Raw genomic sequence first — 26,282 nt, forward strand, 5'->3', positions numbered from 1 at the left:
CACATTCTGACTATGTATTGTCAACCTTGGACAGGTTTGCTCTTCTGGGAATCTGCTGCCTGTCAGCGTGTGATGCCTGGTAGGAAAGAGGCGCAAATGAGGGCTGATAAAGCTTCTTCCCACTCTGAGAGTCTGTGGATTGCACCTTCCCACTATCTATCCATTATTTGGTCCCTGGCAAGCATTTTTATAAATGGAGATTTAGCAGATGGTATGCATTTAGAAAATAGGTCAAAAGAGGTACTGCCTTCCAAAATCAAAAAAGCTGAGAGTAAAATACAGAAACCAAGTAAGGAGTCTGTGTGTCTTCTAAGCTCTAGGTGTGTTGTAAGGGGGCTAACAAGGCAAAGCATCCATCTGCTGGGGCAGGGGGATGGAGAAAGAATGATTTTCCAAGCAGGAAAGAAAAAATAGAGAGTGCGACTGCTGCTACAGCTAACTGGGGTCTCAATTTCCTGTCTCCATCATGGTAATGACTTACATTTCTATGGGGCCTTTCATTAGCTCTAATCTCAGGGAGCGCTCAAAGTCCTCTTGTGATTCAGCTCCTAAATCTTGTCCTCAACAGGCTAAAAGGATGTCATCTTTATTTCTGCCATATGTACGTTAGAGAAGACTAGCTCACGTGAAGTAGGACATTAGATGCCACAGAAATGAATCCAGAATGGTGAAGAAAAGGTTGAGGGAGAGAAGCGGCGGGAAGTGCTGATTTCCAGCCATGACCCTCAGTATCATCTCGCCAAACAGACACCTGATGGCCTCCAGTAACCTCAGCCTCATTCCACCTGTTGCCTCTCACTTTCAATGGGACTTGGCACTCTCTGGAGTGTATTACATTAAGGTGAACGCTCTTCAGGAAATCTTGACAAACTCTGACATTGGGCTCCACCTGCTACCAAAGACATTTTCTCCTAATGCTTTAGGGGTCCAGAGAGGGTATTTGGGAAATAGACAAGGGGAGGTTCAGGTTGAAAGGGAGAGGAAAGATAGGGAATCTGGTGTGTTCCAATAAGATATTCAACAAGGTATGCAGGGACAACAGGCATAACTCATATAGACAAAAGCGACCAATAATTAACGATTCATTAAAATGTTGAGGAAAAAATAAAATCATATAAAACAGATAGGCACAAAGCAGTGGCCCAAATAACTCAGAAAACTGGATTTCAGTGAGCAATAATGCATCACCATAATTTTCTAGGTAAACAATGCCAAAACAACAACAACAATAATAGTAGTAATTAATAAAAATAATAATAATAATAATAGTAATAAAGAGCATTCTCTGTCCATGGCTAGTTTTGGTCCTATGAATCAATTTCATCATGCTGAAAGAGAAAGCAATAGTATCGCTCATGCAAAAGTTTAATCTAGGAACTCCTGTCCAGGTAGGCTTAACTTGGGCTTTGCACACACAAAAAAATTACCAAGCACCTTCAACAAAGTCTGATGATGAGAAATGGGAAACCCAGATGAGCACATCCACCCTGGGCAGACACAAAGTGTGGGCCATTTATCATCTTGAGCAAACGCAGGGGACATGACTGCTAATTGGTCTCTTTATTAACCAAGGAGAACATCTACTGCTACAGCAACTCACAAGCTAGTGGCAATTTGGGGGAATCTTTAAGTGCCTTCTCACTCATAATTATATTTCTTCCTGAATTCTGCCAGCCTAGAAAATGTCTCTAATTTCTCATGAATAGTCTGCCCTCACCTTCTCTAATTATAGACTCCCTGGGAAGGGAAAGGACAAGCACGAGGTACACATCATAAACAGAGGTGACACTACACCCAAACTTTAAATGGGCATGATTTGTCCTTTAAAAACCAGCCTTTGGCAGGGGGGTTTGTACTATGTGGGGGCAGGTGGCACATGAGAAATCCTTTGAGCTTTTGCAACTCCTAGGGAAGGAGTTTCTATTCTTTTCCTAGTAAATTACTGCTCTGTTCTACAGGAGTCTTATCATCCATATGATGTGAAGAAGTATGAAGGAAAGTTTGTAGGGGTGGGCAGGTTGGCAAGGAAATTCTGCCAGCAACTGAAAAGGAATGAGCTCTTTCTGTAAGAGCCAATACTTCAGTGTAGCGATTAGTGGGCAAATTCCATTCCCAGTGGACATGCCAAGTGACACAGCGGTATGGTCCCCTTGGGGGCAGGAGGCTTGCAACACTTTTCAGCCAGGCTCCCTCCCTTTGTGCAGGGAAATGACAGTCAGGTGTTCACTTTGGGGGCCTGCCCAGGGCAGCTTATCAAATGCCCATAAACAAAGAGAAGACAATATGGCCCGGGGCTGTGGCGCCCTTAGCAGGTAGACTTCAGGATTCATGGGTCATCATCTTTCCATGCCTCGGCTATACAATTCTCAATCTAGGATGTCTGACTGCTCGAGAAAGCATCTCAGATGAACTAGATATTCATTCACGTCCAGCTTGGACATTCTTGGGATTTTGATGGTATTCCCAGGGAGTTTTGGAGGCTTTATCCAAATAGCAAACTGTACCTGTATCTGATCAGAGGAGGACCTGACGAGAGCACCGTCAATAAAAGCATAAAAGTAGTGGGTCTGGTTGTAGTCTAGGTAGCTCCTGGGGCTGCCCCTGGGCCCACAGTTCACAGGCAATGCACCAAGAGAAAGACAGTAAATACCAAGAGAACAATGTACAAAACGTGCAGTGGCCTCAAACAGGCAAGGACGTTCGTGTGCCTCCGACCTCTCTGCAAACCAGTGAACGCAATGTGCGAGACATGGCCGACTTCTAGAGTGCTAACAAACCACCGCAGGTAACAAACAAGATCATTCAAGTCTGAGGAAAACCATGGTCTTACCTGGAGATATGGAGGGGTCGTAAGGATTTCGCTCCTTGCGGTTCATCTTGAAGGCTTGGATGTCCTTTTCCCTGTACGTCCCAAAGCCTTCGTAGCTCCTCCTTTTACTCCCACTCACGTCACTGTCCCACTTGTCGTTTGAAGAGTTCATTTCACTGAACACATCCAGGCTCTCTGGTCTTGTGCTGCCACCATCCCCGCCACTGCCAGAATACCTTTTTGTGCATGAATCGGCAGGCTCGCTGCTCAAGTCACCTTTGTCCTTGGCCTGCGTCCAATGCTGGGCATCAGAAAGTGACAGTGTAGACAGGGTGTCCATCTCAAAGCTGTTCTTCGACGCTTTGTGGCTGGCTTCACTGTGCGGGTGCTTTTGCTTCTCCTTATGCTTGCTCTTCTCACTCAACAACGGGAGCTCTTTGTCTGCACTACTTAGCCGCTCACTCAGGAGGTGGCTGGAGAAGCCTGTGGCTTTGCCTGCAAAGAGACCACTCAGGTTGTCGTGGGTCCCCAGGATCCGGTCTTCCTTGTGCTTATGCTTGTGTTTGTGTTTCCTCTTGTGGAGCCGACCGCTGGACAGACTGGCACTGCCCACCTTGGGAGGATTCAGGGATGGCTGCATGTCACCGAGGCCCATGCCCACAGGTCCCTGCAGGTGTACTCCATGCTTTGCTTTATGCTTCGCTGTACCGGACATCTTCATGTGGGAGCTTGTGTGGAACTGAGGTGGGGGCACCGTTGGCCTCATGAACGGGGAAGCTGCTCCGAGCGTGTGCGACAGGTACAAGGGAGCTGGGTACTGACTGTAATAACCAAGGTTCATCATAGGCATTGATGTGTAAGGCATTCCATAGGGTGCATAGTAACTTCCACTGGGGATAGGGTAGCTGAACCCTTGTAAAAAAGGCACCTTTGTCATGGTGTCATTGGTTTTTGCAGGCCTACCACGCTTCTTCTTTGACTTCAAGTCTGAAGTCCTACGAAGATAGAGCAACGGGTCATACTGGATATATGGCACCGGGTAATAGTGATCAAAATTAATCCGAAAAATGCTGGGATACGGGTTCTCGTGGTAAAAGGTGTAACTGCGGTGGGTGATCCTGAACAGCTGGAACTTGGTGACGAGCTCCTCCAGGTCTGCCAGGAACTGGAGATCATCACGCTTTTGCAGGCTCTTCCGTTTCCTCTTGTGCTTTGGCTTCTTGAGGCTTTCGTGGGCCAAGAAGTTGTCCACGATGAGATGCTTCTGCCGGTGGCCATGCCGGTTCTTTGTGCTGGTGTCAGACGGAATGGCCTCCGGGTTGTCCAGGGAGCAGAAATCGAAAGAGTACCTCCGTCGGGATTCTGAACTCTTTTCTGCTTGGTCAGACGTGCTGTTGTTGTCTGTCCCAATGCCACTGTCACTCGGGATCGTCTCCTCACTGTGCGACTCGCTCACAGGGGACAGGGTTATTTCCTTGAGTGAGCCAATCTCGCAAAGGTGTGAAGGTGAGTTGGCCATCAGCCTGGGTGGAGACAGCTTCCAGGTTCCACTATGGATTCCCTTTTGGGTTTTGGTTGGAAGAGCACTGATGGGCTGGAGATTTGGCATAGTTTTCAACTCTGAAAAATTGGTTTCGGTGCTGGCGGGGCTCAGGTTGCCATTTGACCCACCTAACTGTGTTGACAGTGGGTGCATAGCTGCTGGTGAAGACGCCACAAGTGACTGAAAGTTGGAAGGCACGGCTGGAACATCCGGCTGGCTAGAAACAGGCCTTGGGTGCTTGATGGCTGTTTTGGGTTCTTCGGATGGGGGTGGCAGCTCTGCTCTTGGCTTCCTGCCCCTCTTCTTGCCAATGTAGATGGTTCCCCTCTTGCTGACATTAATCTGCTTGCCCAGTTTGCTCTCAATTGAGGCTGCCCCCGGGCTGGTCTCGGGAGGAGCTTTAGCCTTCAGAGCAATGTTGCTGGAGCAGGACAAGATCTGGTTCAAGATATTTTTCCTCTTGAGTGTTTTCATCTTATTGATAGTTTTGATGGTCTTCTTATCCAACACGCCAAGCTTTCCAACTTTTTTATGAAATTTCATCTCGCTCATGGGTTTGTCCTCCCCTGGCACTAGTTGGGCCAACTTAGCTAAACTGCGTCGTCTCTTCCTTTTCTTGGTGCCAGGAAACTCCCTGCTGATGGGACTGACTGGGCTGGTGGAAGTCCCCTCGTGAATCGTCTCAACCGTGAGCAAAGGCTGCTTCTTTGGTCGTCCCCGCTTCTTTTTGACTGGTGTGATCACAGTAAGACTGTCTGTGTTGGTGTACAGAGGGCTGGATGGGGTGATGGGATAAGCCGATGGTGGTTCCACCATCAGTTTATCGGAGGAGGCCATGACTGCCTCCCGAAGCATACTGGTGGGTTTTGGTTTGCTGCATGTCCACCTCCGTTTCGCAGCAAATTTTGGATGTTGGATTTCTGGCACCTTTCTTGATGGAGAATGATCTGTGCATGTTGGAGGTGTCATGACCATGGGTGGCTTCCGCTGCTTAGACACACCTCCTGAGACAATTTTCTCGGCATTGCCACCGGTTTCAAGGCCGACTGAGGGGGATTCGTTCTCTATCATTTTACCCAGCTTAGGGACACGGGGATCTTTCTTATTTCCCTCAGTGCTGGAAAGTATCCTATTAACTACTTCACTGCTCATCGTGATTCCAGAAGCCAGAGCTTTTTCCGGCATGATCTTTTCTACTACGGCTTTGATAGACTGTCTCTTTTTCCTTTTATGGCTGGTTGGATCTAGACAGGGTGCCTTGATAGGGATAGTAATCCGGACATGACTTGAGTCATTTTCAAGATTACTGACGGAACTCACATTCTGTCTGGCTGGTGATGCCTCTTGGGCGTGATCTGCCGAGTAGCCTTCTCTTTTCCCTTCTGTGTTGTCAAATGCTTTCTGGGCACTCTTGACCCAGTCCAAGTCTGGGTTTGGTATGGTTTGACTTAGCACATCTTTTTTACTGGACTTTTTCTTGCTGCTGACAGTAGGTGGCTCTGGGGGCTCCTTTGCACTGCCTCCATCTTGATCCACCAAAGGCTGGAGCCCACCGCACTCGGCGGAGCTGCTGGGTGGGGCTGGTGAGCTGTGGCTGCTTGGGGAGGGGGCCACATTTCCCAAGAGCATGTCTTTGCTACTGTTGGACAATTGACTCCATGTGCTCCCTGCACTGCCTTTCTTACCCTGGGCCTTTGCAAAGGAAGCCACGGGCTCAAGAGCTGGGATCTTGCTGGTGCTTGCAGTTTCTCGGCCAGATTCTGGACTGATGAAGCAATTCTGAGTGGCAGGTCCGCTGTCAGAGTTGGTGGACCAGTCCATGTGGTTCTGGCTGCTGCTTTTTTGCTGGTGCTTTGGTTTTAAGGTGTCACCGGTGAAGTCCTGTGGGAGGCCTGGGTCATAAAGGAGAGCTGAGTGTTTCTGGGGCCGCTCGTAAGCCTAAGTGTGGGCAGAGTGGAGAAGGAGAAAAAGAGAGAGAGAGAGAGAAAGAGAGAGAGAGACAAAGATGAGCATACGGGAACTATTTAAAATTTAATGTCAAAAGGCTTAATGATTGAAAAGTTGGAAACCGCCACCTTTAATTCCAGGATGCTTTACGGAGGGTTTCTCAACTGCAGTAGTAAAAATGATGCACTGATTTTGAACATTCATAATGATGCTTTCATCACTGTCTTCCCCCCTCCTTCCTCCAAATCACGTGAACTTTAACCTATCTCGGTTAAATGCAATCTCAGAGTAAGACTTGTTTAGAGAGGGCCCTAAAGGTGACTTAGTTCAATGCCTGTATATTACAAATGAAGAAGCCAAAACTTGAATAGGTAATAGTGTCCTGCCAAGGTGGCAGAGTCCAGGAGAGAATCGGAACTTCCTGACTCCCTGCGTTCTTTTGCACAACTCCAGCCACTCTTATTTCTGTCCAGGCTTCTCCTCAGACACGCATCTTTCCCTTGCTTCCTCCTATGGCACTTCCTGTTTGCACCTGATCCTGGAGTCCAACATCTCTGTACTCAACCAAGTAGCGCCTTAGGAACCACTGCAACAAGAAAAGGCAGCACAAGTTTAGGAATTCAGGGGGAAGCAGGAAGACTGCGTCGGGAAAAGTGGGCCAGTCAAAGGCATGGAGAGGAAATGGAAGAAGGAAAGAAACATGGAAGAGCCTCAAATATTTGCTGACTCTCGGAACTGTGCTGCCATTGGGAGTGAACCCTCTGAGGCATCCTTAAGCCCACATGAGGCACTGGCTGCTCTCTTGAGAATACTCTTGGATATTCTCCAAAGGAACCTTGAGTCTCATGGATGAATGTACAGGAAAAAAATCATTATCATTCAAGATCACTCCTCTGAACTTGTCAGCAGTGTTTTCCCCTACATTGATTCTGTATGAATGTCTTCAGACTCTGGCACCTTCCTTAGGAAAGGCAAAACCTGTGCTAGAGGCCAAGCATAAGCAGCGTCTATAAAATCACAAAGGGAATGGATAGTGAATACATCATTTTGAGATATTAACACTATTTTTAATACAGAGATGCTTGCACTGTTCCAGGTAAATTTTAAGCCATGCTACCAGTTACAAAGCATTCCTCACAGCTTATTATAAGTCCTGTGTTACACACAGAGTCGTCAACTTAAAGCATGCATGGCCCTAAGATTTGTAAAAGAACGGAAAATATTAGTAAACTGAAGAAATCTTTGGATACCATCCCCACTGAGAAGTATATGATGATTGGCTTAGTGCATTTAGGAAGTGTTAACCTGTAATATGTATCTGTCTCTATCTATCTATCTATCTATCTATCTATCTATCTATCTATCTATCTCTATTTGCCATTGATGCTATAGGACTGACGTTTTGTTAGAAAATACTTCTTATGGTCCCTGTTAGGCGTCAAAGCACAGATGACAGGAAGCATTACAGGTAAAATTCAATGTGGTAAAGCAACCAGAGTTTCCTTCATCCCGGTTGCTAGAATCCTTAGGCTTATTTTCTGCCTCCCTGATTTTATGAAATCCTGTTTGTATTTCCAATACTGGACTATGTATTTTAAGTGTCATGACAGAGTCTCCCCGAGCTATGCTGATAAGTGCCCAGGAGAAAATTAAGAAAAAAAAAAATCTAACTTTTTCTTCATCATGCAGTAAAGTGTAAACACACCACCACATCATCAACCTCTAGAGAACTAATCCTGCAACTTGACATTGTTTACTAGGTGTTACTGCTGTGGACACAGGCTGCTATCCCATTTTGCTTTTTGGGGAAAAAAAAAAAAAAAAAAAAAGAAATCTTATTCACAGCATAAAATGTGAAATGCCGCTTCCTTATCTATTATGAATCAGGTCTTTGTAAATCTGTCATTTGTGCTTTGGATTGTAGTGGGTACTATGTGTCTACTCACAGGGTGACAGGTCTACAAGAGGGCTTGAAGACAAAGTCTCCCAGCTCCTTAGGGTGACAATATAGTTGATTACTGTTACTAGAACATTTTTGAGAGTCAGTAGTGGAACTTATTAAAAATTATAGTGGAACAAAAGGTGTAAGTTATTGTTTTGGACCTGGGTAAAACAGGACCTATAGTCACCCGTTTTCCTCTACCACCTGCCACCAACCCTCCTCTGTTTTTCTAGATCCTGACAGTGAAATTCACAGGCGGGCTTCGTGGTGAAGCTGGAATCTTGGTCACCAATTCCCACCAGTTTTTCTCTGTTGCTCCATCTTCTTATTCTTGGCACCTAGGAGAGTCCTTTATTAACTCTTTCTTTATGTTCTAATCTCAGGTGACTCCTAAGAGGCCCTTTCCCTTATAGAAATACTCCTATTATAAGATTTTATAATGAAACCACGGATCTCATCTTTGTTGTACTTATGATAGTTTTAATTTTACATTCGATTTGTGGACTAACTGAATTAATGCCTGTCTCCCTTTCTATCCTATACACACACCATCACAGAGGTACCGACCATAGTGCCCAGCAAATAGTAGGCATTCGAAAAACGTTTATTGACTAAATAAAGGAACATACATTTTACTATGGGTATTTCATTTTGTCGACAGTGAGATTAATGACCTGTATATTGCAACATATTGTCTGCAAACATAACCACCCCCTCCATCCTAATTTCTTATGCCATTCCTTCTGCAAGTGCAATTGTCTCCCACAAACACATCTGTCACAATCCTTATACTGCTACGTGCCATTTACTTGTGTACTTTTCTGTCTCTCTCTCCTAGACTGGAAGTACTTTGAGGTCAGAGACTCTGTCATTTATCTTCTTATTCCCAGTACCTACTGAAAAGCAAACCACCTAGAAAGTTCCCAAGAAAGGTTTGTTGAATGAATAAACAAAATCACGTTTGAGGTGCCTATTACCATGACAAAATATATGGCTACACACAAAAGACAATAAACCGACAATCAGCTGTTTGATAATGGCTCATAATCAAATTGGAGCACTCAAATACAGTAGGTGTTGAACAACAAAAAAAGTATTTCCCAAAGACTTGAAGACTAAAGGCACTTGCAAGGTAACTCCCCTTCAGGGCAAGTTTTACAGTTAGTCTTCCCCCATCTCCGGTTAATTGTTTCAGTTTCTAATTAGCTCTGTCTTTGAGGACAGCCACGTGACTGTCAGGAGGGTGGATTTCACTCTGGCAGTTGAAAGGTGGGGCCTGCTCACTTACACCCAGGGCAGACCAGCTGAAAGTAATGCTGTTAAGCGTGCCTGGTTCCCAGTGCTTCCATCTGGACACTGCCTGATCCCATTGTTCCTACTACATCAGCTGCAATTTGCCCTGCTGGGAGAGGGAGGCAATCAAAGGGCAGGGTGGACAAAAGTGAAGCACGACAAAGAATCAGGAGTAATGGGGGGAAATGGTGCTTTAAATGCTGCACTCAGATGGGCTGACGTGAAGGGGCAGAGAGGACCAAAAGGGGGGCTTTCGAAAGGATCTGGCAGAGCAGGCTTTCTTCCAGCAGTGGCTGATGGCTATATCCCGATGCATTTCAAGAAATCCCATTTCTTCATCTGTCAGGCATGACATATTATATACACAATGACGAGGCTGTCAGTTCCAATATGTCCTTCACTGAGAATTGAGCACTTACTCCATGGAGACAGAGATGGACATGGAAAAACAGGGCCCTAGCTCTAAGCAGAGGCAGGTGAGAGAAGCACAGACTTTCCGCCCCATCCACCCTTCTCCAGTGGTTTGCTGACAGGATTCCCTAAGGGGGTCTTTGGGGGCTTTTAGGAACTCGCACAGCACCTGTTTCCATTTCCCCTTCAGATTATGAGTTTTTCAGGGGGATAAGACCTGAATCTTTTAAGGCTTTTATACCACCCTCAGCCCTCAGCAGGGTTAACAAATGGTTAACCCTGAAATGGTTAACAAGTAAGGGAAGCGCTGATGATATGCTATACTGGGCGAGTTATTTTTGTGGAAAACTTTTAATGTCTCCTGGCTGCTCCCCCACATCCATGATTGACTGTGAAACTCATAGTCATTTTGAAGGTGTGGCTTACTTTTATAAGAACAGTGCTTTCCATGCACATTGAGCCCAGGCCAAATGTTTAGCAGTAAAACACCGTTTTGAAAACACTGGACAGCTTTCTCTAAGGGATGTGTTTATGGAAGCAAGTCTTTGAGTAATGTGAAGAATTCTTATGTAGAGTAGATAACTATCACCTCCCCACAACCGATGTATAAATCATATACATTTAAATTTTGCAAAGGTCAGATTTCTGTTTAAAAAGCAGTTCATTTTCACCTATTTTTTAAAGAGAGCAATAGATCACGGCATAAAAAAACTAAAAGATCCACAAAAACGGGAAGAAAACGAGTCACCAGCCGTATCTCAGGCTTACCTGAAAAACAAGGTTTGTTGCAATGAGAGGAGGAGATGGTGATTTGGGTCTGAGAAAAATATAACTCATCAAAATTCAACCATGACTTTGCCAGAGATAAACTACTCTTTTGGGCTAGCTGTGTTCATGCTACTTTCTGCTGACATCAATAATTTAAATTTACTATTCGTGAGACATTTTGCTTTACATGAGCAGGAAAATATGTCCGAATATGAAGAAAGGAAGGAGCTTCATCTCTTAATTTGGCACTTGGTGCTTTGCAAGATGTGGTCCTGGATCTCTGTGCCAGAACCCCCTAAGGTACTGGTTATTAATACAGATTCCTGGGACCCATCGCAGATCCACTAATTTGCAATCTTCCAGAGTGGAAACAAGGAATATGCATTTTAACATACTCCCCAGATAATTCTGATGTACAATCAAATTTTAAAACCACTGATCTAATGTTTTAACACCATAATTCCTCTGGGGTGGGGCTCTTCTGTAGTTGCTATGACATCCGCAGTACTTTTTGGTGGTAAATATGCAGAGCAAACCACTATAGGCCTGTTAGGATATGCAATTTGGCACCATTGAGCATTCCTGCTTTGCTCTCTGAACTCATGGCCCCCTGTTTAGGTATTCCAAGTACACTGCCAGGTGAGACGGACAATGATATGGATGGATGAGAATACTGTCCTTCCAGAAAGGACTAGGCATACAGGTGTGCATGACCTCCACCCTGGGATTTCTCTTTCCCCAGCTCATCCAGGGCAATCCCCAGAGCTCTGGGAAATCCGGGCATTCCATCCCTGAGGCTTGAAACAAGTGCTCAAGCCTGAGCAAGAGCTGAGTGTGGGAGACAAGGAAGGCAACCACAAAGTGTCTGATTAAAGGTTCCCAACCTTGGCTATACATTAGAATCATCCAGGAAGCTTCATGAAAACACCATACCTGGGATCTGACCCAGACCAATTAAATCAACATTATAGAGGTGGGGCCTGAAGAGTAGGACATTTTTCAAAGCTCTCAGTTATCCCAGTGAGCAGACAGAGTTGAGAACCACTGGATTACATCAAAGACAGGGGTCTGGGTTAGGGACTAAAGAAGCTCTGATATTATCAGGAGATGTTCCAGCTCAGTGGTTTTCAAATGTGTTCCACAGAGACATAGGATTTTGTAAAGACATTTCTGAACTATAGCCAGAGGATTGGGCATGACAGAAGCTCCAGACCATTGTCTTAACCCTTAAGTGAACAGAGCGGCCTTGCAAAAGATTTCATTTCACAGAAAGGAGGTGGGAGAGAAGGTTCTGTCATTTAAAAAAATTAGTTTGAAAATTACCATTTAGGCTGATGAAAAAGAGGAATGAATAGGCACATGCCAGCTTCCATTGAACGTGCCCCCAAAACCGCTCAACCCAGTTCATTCCTGCATTTGCTAATGGGTAGGGATACAGGAATGTCACTAGTACTGTCTTTAAACAATGGCTTTATGATTCTTGGAGTCCACAGAACTGCATGAATGTTTGTGTCCTTTCAAAATCCATGCACAGAAACCCTAACCCCCAATGTGATGGTATTAGGAAGTGGGGCCTTTGGGAGCACCATGTGATTAGGTCGTGAGGGTAGAACCTTCATGAATAGGATTAGTGCTCATAGAATAAAAGAGACCCCAGAGCGCTCTCTTGTCCTTCACCATGTGAAGACACAGAGAAGATGGCCATCTATGAAGCAGGAATCAGTCAGGTCCTCAACCAGACAGTACATCGCTAACACCTTGATCTTCTCAGCCTCCGGAACTGTGAGAAATACATTTCTGTTTTTTAAAGTTGCTACGTCTATGGTATTCTCTTATAGCAGTCCAAACAGACTAAGGCAATGGGACACAGAAAACCTACCCAGCTCCTAAATGGACAGGAAGTTTCCAACCACATATATACAGTGAATGTGTCCTCGTTTCCTGTCACATGAATTGCCCTGGGAAGTCACCTCAATGTAGTTCCCATAGGAAACATTCCTTATTTGCTATTTGATGGCTGTGAGTGATACTGAAAAAAAAAAAAAAAATCTTTGACGGGGGTTGATAACTCACACAAAGACAGAGGCCACTATCATGGGCTTCCTTGAGGACACAGTAACTCTGCATCATAAAAATGATCATTGACTTAGCTGCAGTCATAATGAAATTAATAGGCATTACTCTTAACTTTTCTATGGAAATACATGTAAAACGGAATAAAATATATGAAGCAACTGTTTTCAGGCATTGGACAGCAGACAATATGGACTATGAATTCTAGCGAGAAGGGAAATTCATGAGGCTCCACAGTATCTCTACTTTTCTGCCTGGGAGAACTTTCTAAACATGGGAACCAAGTAGCACCAAGAGAGCTATGCTCTCATTGGATGGAAGAGACAGAGATCAGGTTTGGGGCTCCTGAGGGGAATTTGGAAGACAGGGTACCTGAGAAGAAGGAGCTATTAATATATAGAAAAGGAACCCTAGAAACCTTAACAGGAATCCCCTAAGTCTTTGGCCAAATTTTAATTTGCACTTGAAGGTAAGACTCCATGAAGTCTAATAGAGATTTGCTATGAGGGGGTGGTAAGCTGAGTATAGAGTCCCGAGGCCACATAATATCGGGCAATGTTGGATTTCTGACTGGACAGAGTGGGGTAGCTTTAATGACTGTCCCAGATATTATGTTGATATTCCATGAATGGTACTCCTTAACAGTAGGCTTACTCTAGCCATAGACTAAAAGCTACTCTAGTGCCTTCCTAGCAATGTCTAAAAAGAACCCACAATATGACAACACTAATTAACTATTGATCAGAACAAAAGTCAAACTCTTTAAAGGAAAACAACAAAATCCAGAATGTCTATGTAGTATCGATAATATGGTATCTACAATATCTGGGACATAATAAAAAATTTATTAGATAAGCAAAGAGACAGGCAAATGTGACCCACAACTAGGAGAGTAGATATAGATCCAAGGCCCTCAAAACTGCTATTGTGAAGATGTTCAAGTATGTACAGGACAAGAAGGGCATAACTGATGAACTATGAGCAACCTCAGCATAGAGATGGCAACTCTACCAAAATAAAATGAAAATTCTACATCAGAAAAATAGAACATCTGAAATGAAAAAATTCAGTGGATGGACTTAACAGCTTACAAGATACTACAGAAGAGAGATTCAGTGAACCCAAAGAAAAAACGGTAGAAATTATCGAAACTGGGTAGGGTAGAAAGATTAAACAACAACAACAACAACAAATGACAGCACTTCAGTGACCTATGGGAGAGTATCAAGCAGTCTAACATACGTATAATTAGAATCCTAGGAGTAGAAAAGATACGATAATGCGTGTGGGTTCACATAGCTAAGAAGCTCAACAAATCCCAAGCAGAATAAACACACAAACTACCCCCAACTCTGGGCACATTGTAAACAAATTGATGAAAACCAAAGATGATTTTTTTTTTTTAAACTTGTATTTACTGTTAGTGTGTTTTTCCAGGACCCGTCAGCTCTAAGTCAAGTAGTTGTTTCAATCTAGTTGTGGAGGGCGCAGCTTACAGTGGCACATGTGGGGCTCAAACTAGCAACCTTGTTAAGAGCACCGTGCTCTAACCAACTGAGCTAACTGGCCGTCCCCGAAAGATAAAATTTTAAAAGCAGCCAGAGAAACATATATTATTTAAAGGGAAATAGTGACAAAAATGTCTGACTTGTCTTCAATAAAAATCAATCCAGGAGACAAGGAAATAATATCTTTAAAGTACTGAAATCAAAATAAATTCAACTTAAAGTTCTAATTCCCTTTGTAAACATCCTTTAAATATGAAAGCAAGATTAAGATATTTTCAAATAAATAAAAACTAAGAGAATTCATTGCTGGCAGACCTGAATTACTAGAAATTTAAAATGAAATTCTTTAGGCCAAAGTGTAATAACACCAGATGGAAACTCAGATCTACATGAACAAATGAAGAACGTGGAAATGGTAAATATATGGACATATATGCAACACTTTATTCTTGGATCCTCAAAAGGCAACTGACTGCTTAAAGCAGAAATAATAACAATGTATCATGGAATTTACGACATTTGTAGAAATAAAATATACAACAACAATAAAATAAAGAACAAGAGGGTGATATATGGAACTATACATTTGTAAAGTGCTTACATTTGAAGGAATATAATATTAGTTCAAAGTAGACTATGATCCTTTTACGGTGCATATTGTAATTTCTAGAACAACCAATAAAAATAAAACAAAGTGGTATATCTAAAATACCAGTAGAAGGAAATGTAGAATACTAAACACTAAATAAAGCTTGCTTAATCTGAAAGGCAGAAAAGGAGGAAAAAGAATGAAGATACATGGAACAAAGGAAAAACATGGTAGACTGACACTCAACAGTATCAGTAATTACATTAATTCTCTATATACTAAAATACTCCAAAACAAAACAAAACAGCAACAACAAAAATGGGGGTAGATTGTCAGACTGAATTAAAAATAAGACTCAACTTCGTATGTCATGTTTACAAGAGATATGCTTTAAATACAAAGACACAGATGACTTAAAAGTAAAAGGATGGGATGAGATATACCCCACAAACACTAGACATAAGAATGCTGGAGTTGGCTAAATTATCATAATGCAAAATAGGCTTCAGAACAAACAGTATTACCAGAGATAATTTAGGGACATTTCAAAATGATAAAAGAGTCAATTCATCAAGAAGAGACAGTACTTCTAAATATGTTTGCACCTCATAACAGAACTTCAAATACATGAAACAAAAACTAAGAGAATTAAAGGAAAAAACATACACAATCCCACATTAAAGGGATTTTAATACTCGTCTCTCAGTAATTGCTGGGATAAATTAACAAATAAAAATATCGGAAAAAAATATACAGAAGAGTTTAACAATACTCTTAACCAAGTTAACATCACTCAATAGCAAAATACCTTCACCAAAAGATGCTGGGCCACAAAACAAGTAGAACTGGCCAGTGAGCACATGTCAATGTATGCAAACGTCATTGGTCATCAGGGAAATGCCAATTAAATCCCAATGAGATACCACTACACACCCAGTAGAATGGCTACTATTAAAAAGACCCAAAACAACAAGTGTTGAGAAGGATATGGAGCAGCTGCCACTCTCATCCATTGTTGGAGGGAGTGCAAAATGGTACCACTTCGGAAGTTATTTCGGCCATGCCGTTTAAAGCTAAATATACCCTATGACCTGGCAGTTCTACTCAGAAGCCATTCCTACCTCCCCCTTCCCTCCAACCCTGCAAAAATACACACAGTATGATGCCATTTATATAAAGTTTTAGAACAGGTAAAACTAACTTGTGACGACAGAAATCAGAACAGTGGTTGCTTATAAGGTGAGGTGAGGTGGGAAGGGGCAGGACGGAAGTTTCTGGAAGTAATGAACATATTTTGTATCATGATAGGAATGTGAGTTACACAGCTGCATACATTTGTCAAATCTCTTTGAACGGTATCCCTAAGATCTAAACATTCCAGTATATGTAAGTTTTACCTCGTTTATGTAAAAAAGAGAAAATATATCAAACAATAATTACTAACGACTCCCTACAGCCAGTGTGTGCACATACACACCACACACACACATACCCAAAGCTATTCTGCGGAATTTAGGGACATTTCCTTTCCAGTGAACACCTAAGGCAGCCAGCCACTCATTGTTTCCCCTCCCCCAGCCCTCACTCTCCTCTCTGCACAGGGATAGCTGATGGAGTTGATCCCAAAACAAAGGAGCCTGAATCAAGCAGGCAGGTGCTTGTGGCTTCTGCAGGGCCCATTCTCGCCTTTCCTCATTCTTGGCTGCACCCCTGACCTGTGCCAACAGGTAGAAAGGTGAAGCCTGCCTGGACACTGGCCACAAATCCACCTGGTTCGAGGTAAAGAAGGAAGCTTGAGAAGAACCTGCTTACAAATCAAAGTGAATGCTGCCCCGCCCCCTCTGTAAATCATGTGACATCCATCTGGGTAATGACTCCTCCAGTGTAATTCCCTATTAAGAGGCTTTATCTGGAGAGATAAGCAGCTGGTTTCCCTGTCACTAATTGCTGTCTGCTGTGATTTTAAAACATCTGCACCATTGTGCTCTTCATTTTCATATTCTAATCACCCTGGAACTTGAAAAAGGTACATCATTGATTGTTTCTATGGGTTAATTAGTACACAGTCTCCTTGTAGAGACAATTTAGAGGCAGCCAGAACCTCAATCAGCAAGTTTGTTTTAAAAATTAATAACATCGGTGGTGGCTGGAGGGACTGTCACGTTCAGGGACATAGCAGGACTCTCCTGGTGGGAAAGCCACCCTTTGTTATGATCCACAGAGGGACGCCCACAGGGCAAGGGGCAGGAGAGTGGGGAGTGGTGGCAAGCTGGATGCAGGGACAGGGGACCTGACCTGGTCTCCAGTGGACTGACCGGTGTCTCCGCTGCCGTCCCACTCCCCCTGTTCCAACTAGCCCGAGTCCCTTTCCCTGTCAGCACAGATCAGGACGTCGATGAGGACGGACTCAAATGTCTGCAGGGGAGGGGAGTTCGTCAAAGCAAGAGGAACATGGGAAATCATTTCCTATCTTCAAGTCCGTTCATTGTCCCTCTCCCTACTCCAACTATGGAAGGGAGTGTCGAGGGAGGGGACTGGAGGATAAATGAAAGAACTGGGCCACGTAGGAGAGCAACATTGGAACCCAGACCTTCTCAAACTTAAATTGTACATAATTCCCCTGGGGATCTTGTGAAAAACGCAGATTCTGATTCTGGAGGTCTGGGGTGCGGCTGGCATTCTGCATTTCTAACAAGCTCTCAAGTGGTGTCCAAGGTCAACCATTTGAGATGCACTGGTCCAGGCCCTCTTTTCTCAAGCCCTTGACAGATGTCACGACTCCTGAGATCCATGGGTTGGGGGCAGGCTTGGGTTCTGACCGAGGGTATGAATCCCAGATCCACAGTTCAGGGCACAGGTCACACAGACTCTCCTGTCTCAGCTTCCTCACTGAGAAATTATCAGCAGTACCTATCTCAAAGAGCAGTTGGGAGGATTAGAAGCTGATGAATGTCAAGTACTTACCACAGTGTTTGGCCCATAGTAGGCATGGCATAAATATAGCTATTATACTTCTGTATTTTTCAGTACATTTTTTTTTTTCTGAAAAGCAACATCCAGCAGACATGGGGTAGAGACATTAACGAGGGAGAGTCTCTTTTAAGTTCATAGGGTCATGTCTTGCAATCACCCATTCTAGAGGTCCTGGTGGCCACAGTCTGTGGCCACCCCCACCCTCAAGCTAGCCCAATGTTCAGAGCTCAAGGTCATCCTTCACAGCCTCTCTGGGAGCTAATAGACAATATGCAGTTCTGGGAGCTCACTTCTGCACAAAAAACATTGTTCTGTCTATTAGAGAGTGCTTTCCTATTTTGAGCTGAGGTCTGTCTGCCCTTGGAGAGTTCTGGCAAGCAGGGGAGACAAACATACCTGCATGTGTTGGCCTGGATCCGAGGACCAGACCCTGCAGCTGAGAGTAAATGCACCCCTAGAAGGAAGTTCCCAGCCCCCACCACCTCCAGCTGCCCTTGGCAGACTTCAAGGGGCTTTCCCCGTGGGTCTAGAAATGTGCTATTGTTAGGGGAAAAGAAGACAAAAACTGGGCTTTCAATTGTGTGATATACAGTTAAAAACACACACACACACAAAACCAGCCTCTCAGCAGAAGAGCTGGAAGTCGACTTCAGAAAATGTAGAGAAAGAAAGTAGTACAGAGCAGTAGGGTGGCCCTTTCAGAGGCAGCCATGGAGCAGGCTTGCAGGGGCTAATTGGAGAGCAGCAGTGTCCCCGCATCCTTCCAGAAAGGCCACGGAGGCCTCCTGATGGAGCTATTGAGGTGAGAGGAACTGCTAACCCAAAACCTCACTAACAGCACCACGGCCGCCTTCTTCCAGCAGCTGGCTGTGTCCTCCCTGTCCAGGCTCCTCCAGGCCTTCCGCAGGGTGCTGGGAGCCCTGGGGGACAGAGCAGAAATAAGGACGCAGTCCTGGATGCGGACACCCTCTGTGGGGAAGGCACTGAGCAGCAATCGCAGACTTGATCCTCAAGTGGAGGAGTCATGGAACAACAGTCAGGTTTTCACACTTTGTTAACTCTTCTCCCCTCTGAATTAGTTCTTCATCCCATTCCCTCAAAAGAGGACACAGAACGCATTCTTGCCTCTTCTTTGAGAACTGGTAGCATATGACAGAGTGGCAACATGAGGGGGGTGGAGCCCTCAGGTCTGAATGTCACCTCGATAAGAGAGGTGTAAAAGCATACGGGAATCAGAGGAGCAGCCATAATGCCTGAGGCCCTGGTAAGGCTGAAGAAAGCTCAATGAATAAGGGGAGAGTGTAAGTTAATCTGGCCAAACAGAGGGCATTTTCCAAACTTGCCTAAGCAAAAGAATCAGCCGTCCTCTCGGTAAATACACGGCTCACCAGGCCTCTCTCCTGCAAGTTCAGAGTCATGATTCTGGGCCGGGGCCCAGAGATCCTTACTTCAGTCAAGTTTGGTAAACACTTGGTAACGTAAGGGTTTCTCCGTGGAATGGGGGTTAGAATGGTTCAGCTGTGTTCCAGGGTGGAGGAGTAGCAGAGAGACCAGGGTGAGGTCAGTCCTATGAGCAGGAAAGGGCTCAAAGATTAAGCCCAAAGACTCCATTTAGCTTCTGCTTGTTAGAGGAGAAAAAAAATAAGATGGGAGAGGGCGGAGGAAAAAAAAGTATTTTTTCCCCTCTTTACCTCATGTTTCCTTTTTATAAATGCTTTTTACTGCAAAACTAGTGCTTTCTGCCATTAGAGCTAAAATAACCGTTGATTATAAATTGAGTCTAAAATGTCACGAAGATGCTGAATTCGCCTGAAAATCGAGCTTTTAAAGCTTCCCATAAACACTGCAAGCGGCAGGCATTTGGAGCTTCACTCATTTAGCATGAGTTTCATGTGGAAGAGGACGCTGCCTTCGCAAGGCCCTGCAGGCAGAGCCAGCAGGAGGGGCTGGCCTTGTGGGGGAGCTGAGTCGGCTCCAAACCGGCCCCAGCATAGCTGCAGGGACAAATTCACGTCCTGGGGGGACATGAATGGAAACAATGATGTCCCTGGTGTGGCAGTTACGTGGGTCCCCCTGTCAACCGGTGTTGCCCTCCGAATCTCCCATTTAATCCGTGCTCCTTAACTTTTTCTAGGAGGTGTCCTGTGTGACCTTGGGCAAGTTGCTTAACCTCTCTGTCCCCAAGTTTTCTTACCTGTAATGTGGGAATGATAATATACTCACTTCCTAAGATCAACAGGCAAGTCAAATATGCCAGTCTATATAAAGCACGTGGACCAAAGCCTGGTGCCATCAGGGCTATCCCAGTGCTAGCTAGCAGTGGGGAATCCCGACGGCCTGCTCAGGCTCAGGAATCGGAAGGACCTACATTCGAATCCCAGCTTTGCTTCTTGCTACCTGTGTTACCTGGGATTTGTTTCTTATCTCCACTACTTGTAAAATGGGAAAAAGAACCCAACCTACCTAATAGACAATGTGGGTAAAGATGTTATCCCAGAATACATTGTAAGTGTTCAACAAATTACTGACATTAGAATTTTATGACTATTGGTATTACTAATTATTGATATCAATACCCAGAAACCTCAGTTCTCTAGAAAGAGGGGTCAGGGAACACTGTACCCCTCGTTATCCCCACCTTTCATCTCCACCCCTTTGGACAAACATTGTAGTTCAAATTCCAGGGGTGTGATGCCAGGTCTGGGAGGAGGTCTCTGAAGCCCAGAGTGACATGAACGAGTATGAAGGAGAAACCAGCCTAAGCGAACTCGCTGCCCATGGTTCTGCAGAGTTACTCTGGGCCATATGGCGTGGCCTTGGTCTCTCCAGCTGTACCTGGTGCCTTCCTTGTAAATTAGACACAGATTCTCCCCTTTGTCTTTGACCGTCATGATTTAGCTTCTTAGGGGTTTTAGGCTCTTTCTGCATCAACACAGAAAAAGTCTGACATTGTACAGAGTTCTTATTGGGGCGCTTTGGGGTGGGAGTGCTGTCATGCTATAAAGTCATGGGAACAACATGTACCACATATTATCTGTATATTATGAGTGCCGGCGCCTGTGGGTGTCATGGAATGGTGACAGGGAAGCTGGATGTGGGCTGAAAATCTCCATCTCCCTCCATTAGGCCAGAGCTGGTCATCTGACTATTCATCCTAGAATCAATCACTCATTAAGCGACCGTATATTTGGTGACACTACAGATGAGTCATGGTGCTCTCACAAGATTACAGAATCCTCTACTTTGATGTTACTCTTGGGGTACCTGCAACCCTGTGAACTTTGCTGAGCCTTTTGGACCCTGGTGGCCCGTCCCCCATCACTCTGGATTCTTAAACCGGCCTCCAAGGTGAGGCCAGTCTGAAGTTTCTGCCCCAGCTTGGCTGATGGACTGAAGTTCAGAATTTGTGCCTACCCTTCCCTCAGCTCCTTCGCAACTTTGGTTAGAGAGCTTGGTCTTGATCTTTCCACGTACTGAGGCCCATTCTCAGATACCTGCCTCACCAGTAACTGCTCTAACCGCAGTCACCCTGAGGACCTCCTTCCTCGGCCCGCTGACTTACCCATGTTTCAGGCCAGATAATTCTGGGATGTTTTTCAGCAATCTCTGCCTCCAAGAAGAGATAGGGGATGAGGGAGCGAGGAGAGCCCCTTAGGGACTACCTGTCATTCAGTGACGGCACTGCATTCCAGAGAGGGGAAGCACCTTACCTGGGCATTTCCTGATGATACAGCATTAACCATAAGGCCAAAATCATACAATGAAAAGCTTTCTTCTGTGGCCTTGTGCATGCTTAGCTGTGTTAGGTTTTTGTCCCTCTACCTTTGCAGATTATACACCAAGGCACAGAAATTTAAAGACAAAGGCACATCCTATTTGCAGCTGCAGGTAAACAGAAACCCACTTTTTTTTTTAACATCTGCATTCAGACTGATGTCTTCGCCTTACCTCTCCCTCATTAGAATACTCCAACAACTCTCCACTACCCAGGTTAGGATCTTAATTTTATTTCGTCTTTATATAATTAATTTCGGTTTCAGTTTTCAGTCAATGCTTAACAAGTGGGGTGGCCTTGGACAAGTAACTTAACCCCCTGGGCGTCCATCTCTCTTTCTGTAATAGAGAAACAAGCACTCCAGGCCTGCTTACCTCTCCAGGTTGCCCTGAAGATCTAATAAATGTGAAAACATTTTGGAAACCATAAAGCACTACATAAATACAGGTTATAGCAGTTGTTTGTTATTGCTTGGTTGAGAACTGTTCTAACGATTTGGAAAAGCCAAGAATTCTGAACATAGTCCCTGTAAACTCAGCAGGAGATGCAGAGATAAGTTAGGATAAGTTTTAGAATAATTTTTTTAAAATCATGTTATTTCTATATACTTTCTAAGGACTCCTAAATCTCACCACCCATTTTTCTCTGTCTCAGCTGAAGGGAAGGGTGGAGGAAAGAGGTAGGGAACAGAAAATAAAAACAACAGCCCTCCCCACTCTGGCAATAAACTTACAGCTCTAAAGTAGGTTTTATTTAGTGTGCCATAAAAACAGTCATTTCTCCCATCATAAAAGGAGCCTGACTACCCAGCCTCGTTTTTCTGCAATGAGTCTGTGGGTTGAGTGGGTCCCAGTTCTGGAGCAGATTATAACCTGCCTTCTCCTCCTCAACCTCCCAGCCCTGTATATATCGGGAAAGGAAAGGCAATTTTTAAGTATTTTATTATGTGTGAATTTACAGCAGAAAAAAAAGTATACATTTTTGGAGATGAAACTGAGATTTAATTGTCCCTCTGTTTTATGGTCATTGCCTCCTGGGCATGTACCAGACAGCTTGGGTACTGTGGGTTGTTTTTTTTTTAATCCAGGCAGGATTGAAGCAACTTTCCCAGCCATTAAACAGGTTCTGGAAATTTTAGGTCATTCTGGTGAAAAAAGAAAAAAAACAAAAACAACAACAAAAAAACCCCCCACACAGTCTCAAGGAAAAGAAGCACAGTGGGCTCTCTAAGTTGCACCCACCCATCTCTCAACTTCTGTTGTGACTTCTCTCCTGGGCCTTGAGAGCTGACTGTTGGTCTCCTGAATCAGCTGGGAAATCATTTAGTTTCATACAGACGGTAATTTACTAAACGGGGACTTAGATGAATCAACCCTCCTCAAGAGAAGTGAGCAAGACACTTTGGAAGTCTGTTTCTCACCACATAAGCAGAGGAGCTTGGCATTGAGACATCCCTAGAACTGCAGTATTTCCAGGTTTCTTCTGAATGAACCCACGTCCAGCCAAGCGGGCAAAGTCGGTTCTTGGAATGCAAGGACAGTTCGAGACACAGTGGGCATAAAGCATTAGGGTGAGCCTCAGGAACTCTGATTTCTAATAAACACACTCCTCCTTGGAGCCTTAGTTTCTCCATCCATAAAGCAAAATAGCTAGTGTGCCAGAGAGGATTGTCCAAAGCTTTTCTGAGCTCTAGCACTGTAAACTTTAAAGCGCAATTATTCTTCATTTAGGATGAAAGATATAGGAGGAAAGCCCTAAATACAGCTGAGGTAATTTTGCCTCTCTAGCCATTTCTTATAGGGTTTGCCTGAGCTGATTCTGCAAAAAACCCTAGGCTGTGGATGGCATTTGACTCCTTGATCGCAAAGCCTGTTTATCAGTGGGAAGGACAGAGTGACAGGAGCCTGGGGAACCAGAAGCTCAGAGGTGCCTAACCTCCAACCCGGCATCATTTATTAAGTAGTTGGCAGTTGCCCTCTTAGTACAACTTGAAAGGAGGCCATAGTCTCAAGGGTACCACATATACAGCTGGGTCATCCTGAAGTTTTTCTGTTTGTGTCTATCTACAACCAAATAAAATGTAGGCTTGCAAGGATTTCCTAAAAAGCAGAAAATTGGGCAGAAGGATATTTAAAAGTTCTGGAGAGCAGGTCTCTCTAGCCAGTGTAGAACTTCTATAAACGCATCCTAACACTTAGTTTCTTAACCCTCAAACAACCACCATGCTGGCTTATTTCCCTGAGGGCATCCAACATACTTTGTTGTATCTTCTAGATTGCTTTCGTTTTTCCAGGCAGCATGGGGGCATGGTGGAGAGTCATTATGGGTTTTAACTTACTAGAGGTCTCATCTTCAATAACAACAAATTCTCAAAGCTCTGGCTAATCATAAGGGGAGACTAAGTATTTGATCATGTCCCATAGATAGAAGAGAAGCAAAGTATATCAAGATAACTATTCAGTGTTCAATGCTAAGGGCTCCAGGCTCAATGATGTGTCAACCAGTTAACTTTACTCAATTTTGCCTCCAAATGTAGTAAGTCTGACTTGCTGGTTGGCTCAGGACAAATTTATCCCAAGTAAATGGCTAAATGATTGTGAGTCAATGCCACACAAAGACTCAACAGCATCAGAATACCTGCCTGATGACCCAGAGTGCAATGCTAAATCCCTGGTGATCTTCAGCACACATCTAAATTCTCTGAGCTCAGTTTGTTTGCCAGTTAAATGGGACTACGTTCCCTGCCTATCCAGTGCTCAGCCATATTGTGCAGGAGGAAAGGAGTTAATGCCATAGACATGGCCCTGCGCTGAAATCTATACCTTTTGTTCAGAGGAAGTTACATATCCTTCCGGTGCCCAGAGTCATACTCTTTGACCTTTATTGACTCACTTCACTTCCCTGTATGTTTCCTCCGACATAAAATCATATGAACAGATGAGATGATCTCTCAAGTTCTTCACAGGACCACCATCCTAGAAAACTGTAACAATAGGGCATCGTACAGTTCCTTGCTATAAACTAACCAACACGGCAGCTGGCTGATGGCAATTAGGCAAGTGGCTCTTTTGCAAGGTGAAGTTAATCCATGGTTTGAGGAGCAACTTGTGGAATCTCTGAACTCTGGGTCAATTACCTTCAAGAGGGGTCCCTGACACTCTTCTTCTCCTCATTTAGAGGCCACTGTATTCTCTGGTAAGTGCCTATCCTAAAGTTTCTGTTTCTCCTATATTTTATAACTGACAGCATCTTAAGTTAGAACATGTTAGCATCCTTGCCTTATGGATGCGGTGCCCCTTTAGCTTGAAAGACGAGAGACACTTCACCCAGGAATGAGAGCTGAGCAGTGCTGGATGTCTGCTCACCAGGGTTCACTTCAGCTAGGCAGGGAAAACAATGCCATTAAAACAGGGCCTTTGTCCTCTGACAGCTGCTCCAAAGAACTGGAGAAGAGAGATTTTAAACTGGGCCTCACAGCAGTGGCGATTAGCTCAGTTGGTTAGAGCGTGGTGCTGGTAGCACCAAGGTTGCTGGTTCGATCCCCGCATGGGCCACTGTGAGCTGAGCCCTCCTTAAAAAAATTTTTTTAAGTAAATAAATAAATAAACTGGGCCACACAAAGCTAACATTCTAATCCCAGTGACTTGGGGGAGGGTGAGAGGAGATAATTATTCTAGCTCATTATAAAGGTAATTTACAACATCAAGCCTTTACATTCCAACAATGGCTATAGCTCACATGGAAACACTTGATGGAGCAGAAAACACCTCTCTTTCTAGGATCTCAGTAAGGTTCACGGACACACCTAGTGTACACTTTATTAGAAAGACCATCAGTTTTGCGATCCTGTAAGTTCAAGCCCTTGTTCCAGCTCTATAATGACTACGTGTGGGATTTTGGGCAAGTCACTTACCAGTATCTACTTTTCTATTTGCCCATATATGCGGAATGGGCATGATAATCCCTCACACATGACTATGGTGAGAAGAAGAAATGAGATAATAAAAAAGAAAGCGTACAGTTCTTTTTTTTTTTTTTTTATCTCTTCATGTGTATGTGCTCCTTACTAGACTAATCTATGAGTACTTGGAGAACAGGTAGACTACTTTAAGCCTCTCTATTTTATTTTTACATAACAAAGTCACTGGAATAAAATGTTTGAGTCTCTCTTATACGTAAGTCTTTGTGGTTACTCTTTGGCTCATGAATAGAGTTCAAATTCCTCTGCCTGGCCAGTCAATCCTTCCAAACTGATGTCCTGAAACATATGGGGCATTGTAGACTGCTCAGCATCACAAAGGCCCCTCAAAGTGTGACACTGGTCACACAATCTAGCCTGGAAAGCCATTCTCTGTTACCCTGCATGCCTTCTTTCCATCTGGCAGAAACCAACTCTAATGTCACATCCTTCATACAGCCTCACACTGCCATTTAGCTCCCATCCACTGGGCTCCCATGACATTTCTTTGTATGTCCTGTAGGGCTTAGCACAGTTAGCCTTATAGTATAGTTATGTGTTACTATTCTCCCTCCTGGACTGTAAATCTTTTGAGGGGATCCCTTACAACATTTACCACCTGCACCGACTACTATGATAAAAAAAAAAAAATGTTGAGACATTTCAGAAGTTGCAAAGCACTAGTAAAAGTAA

The 26,282-nt window shown here is 44.1% G+C and overlaps 1 protein-coding gene across 2 annotated transcripts in view; it reads right to left on the bottom strand.

Moving 5' to 3' along the window:
• The window catches only part of SETBP1 (SET binding protein 1), a 346,614-nt gene that overhangs the window by 90,041 nt on the left and 230,291 nt on the right, over nt 1-26,282 (bottom strand). For both annotated transcript variants that reach the window (XM_074340043.1, XM_019739686.2), the window contains exon 4: nt 2,831-6,290. In XM_074340043.1, coding sequence (XP_074196144.1) covers nt 2,831-6,290 — 3,460 coding nt within the window. The remainder of the gene's footprint in view (nt 1-2,830; nt 6,291-26,282) is intronic.

The sequence above is a fragment of the Rhinolophus sinicus genome, linkage group LG09, assembly GCF_036562045.2.
Source record: "Rhinolophus sinicus isolate RSC01 linkage group LG09, ASM3656204v1, whole genome shotgun sequence".
Taxonomy (NCBI): domain Eukaryota; kingdom Metazoa; phylum Chordata; class Mammalia; order Chiroptera; family Rhinolophidae; genus Rhinolophus; species Rhinolophus sinicus.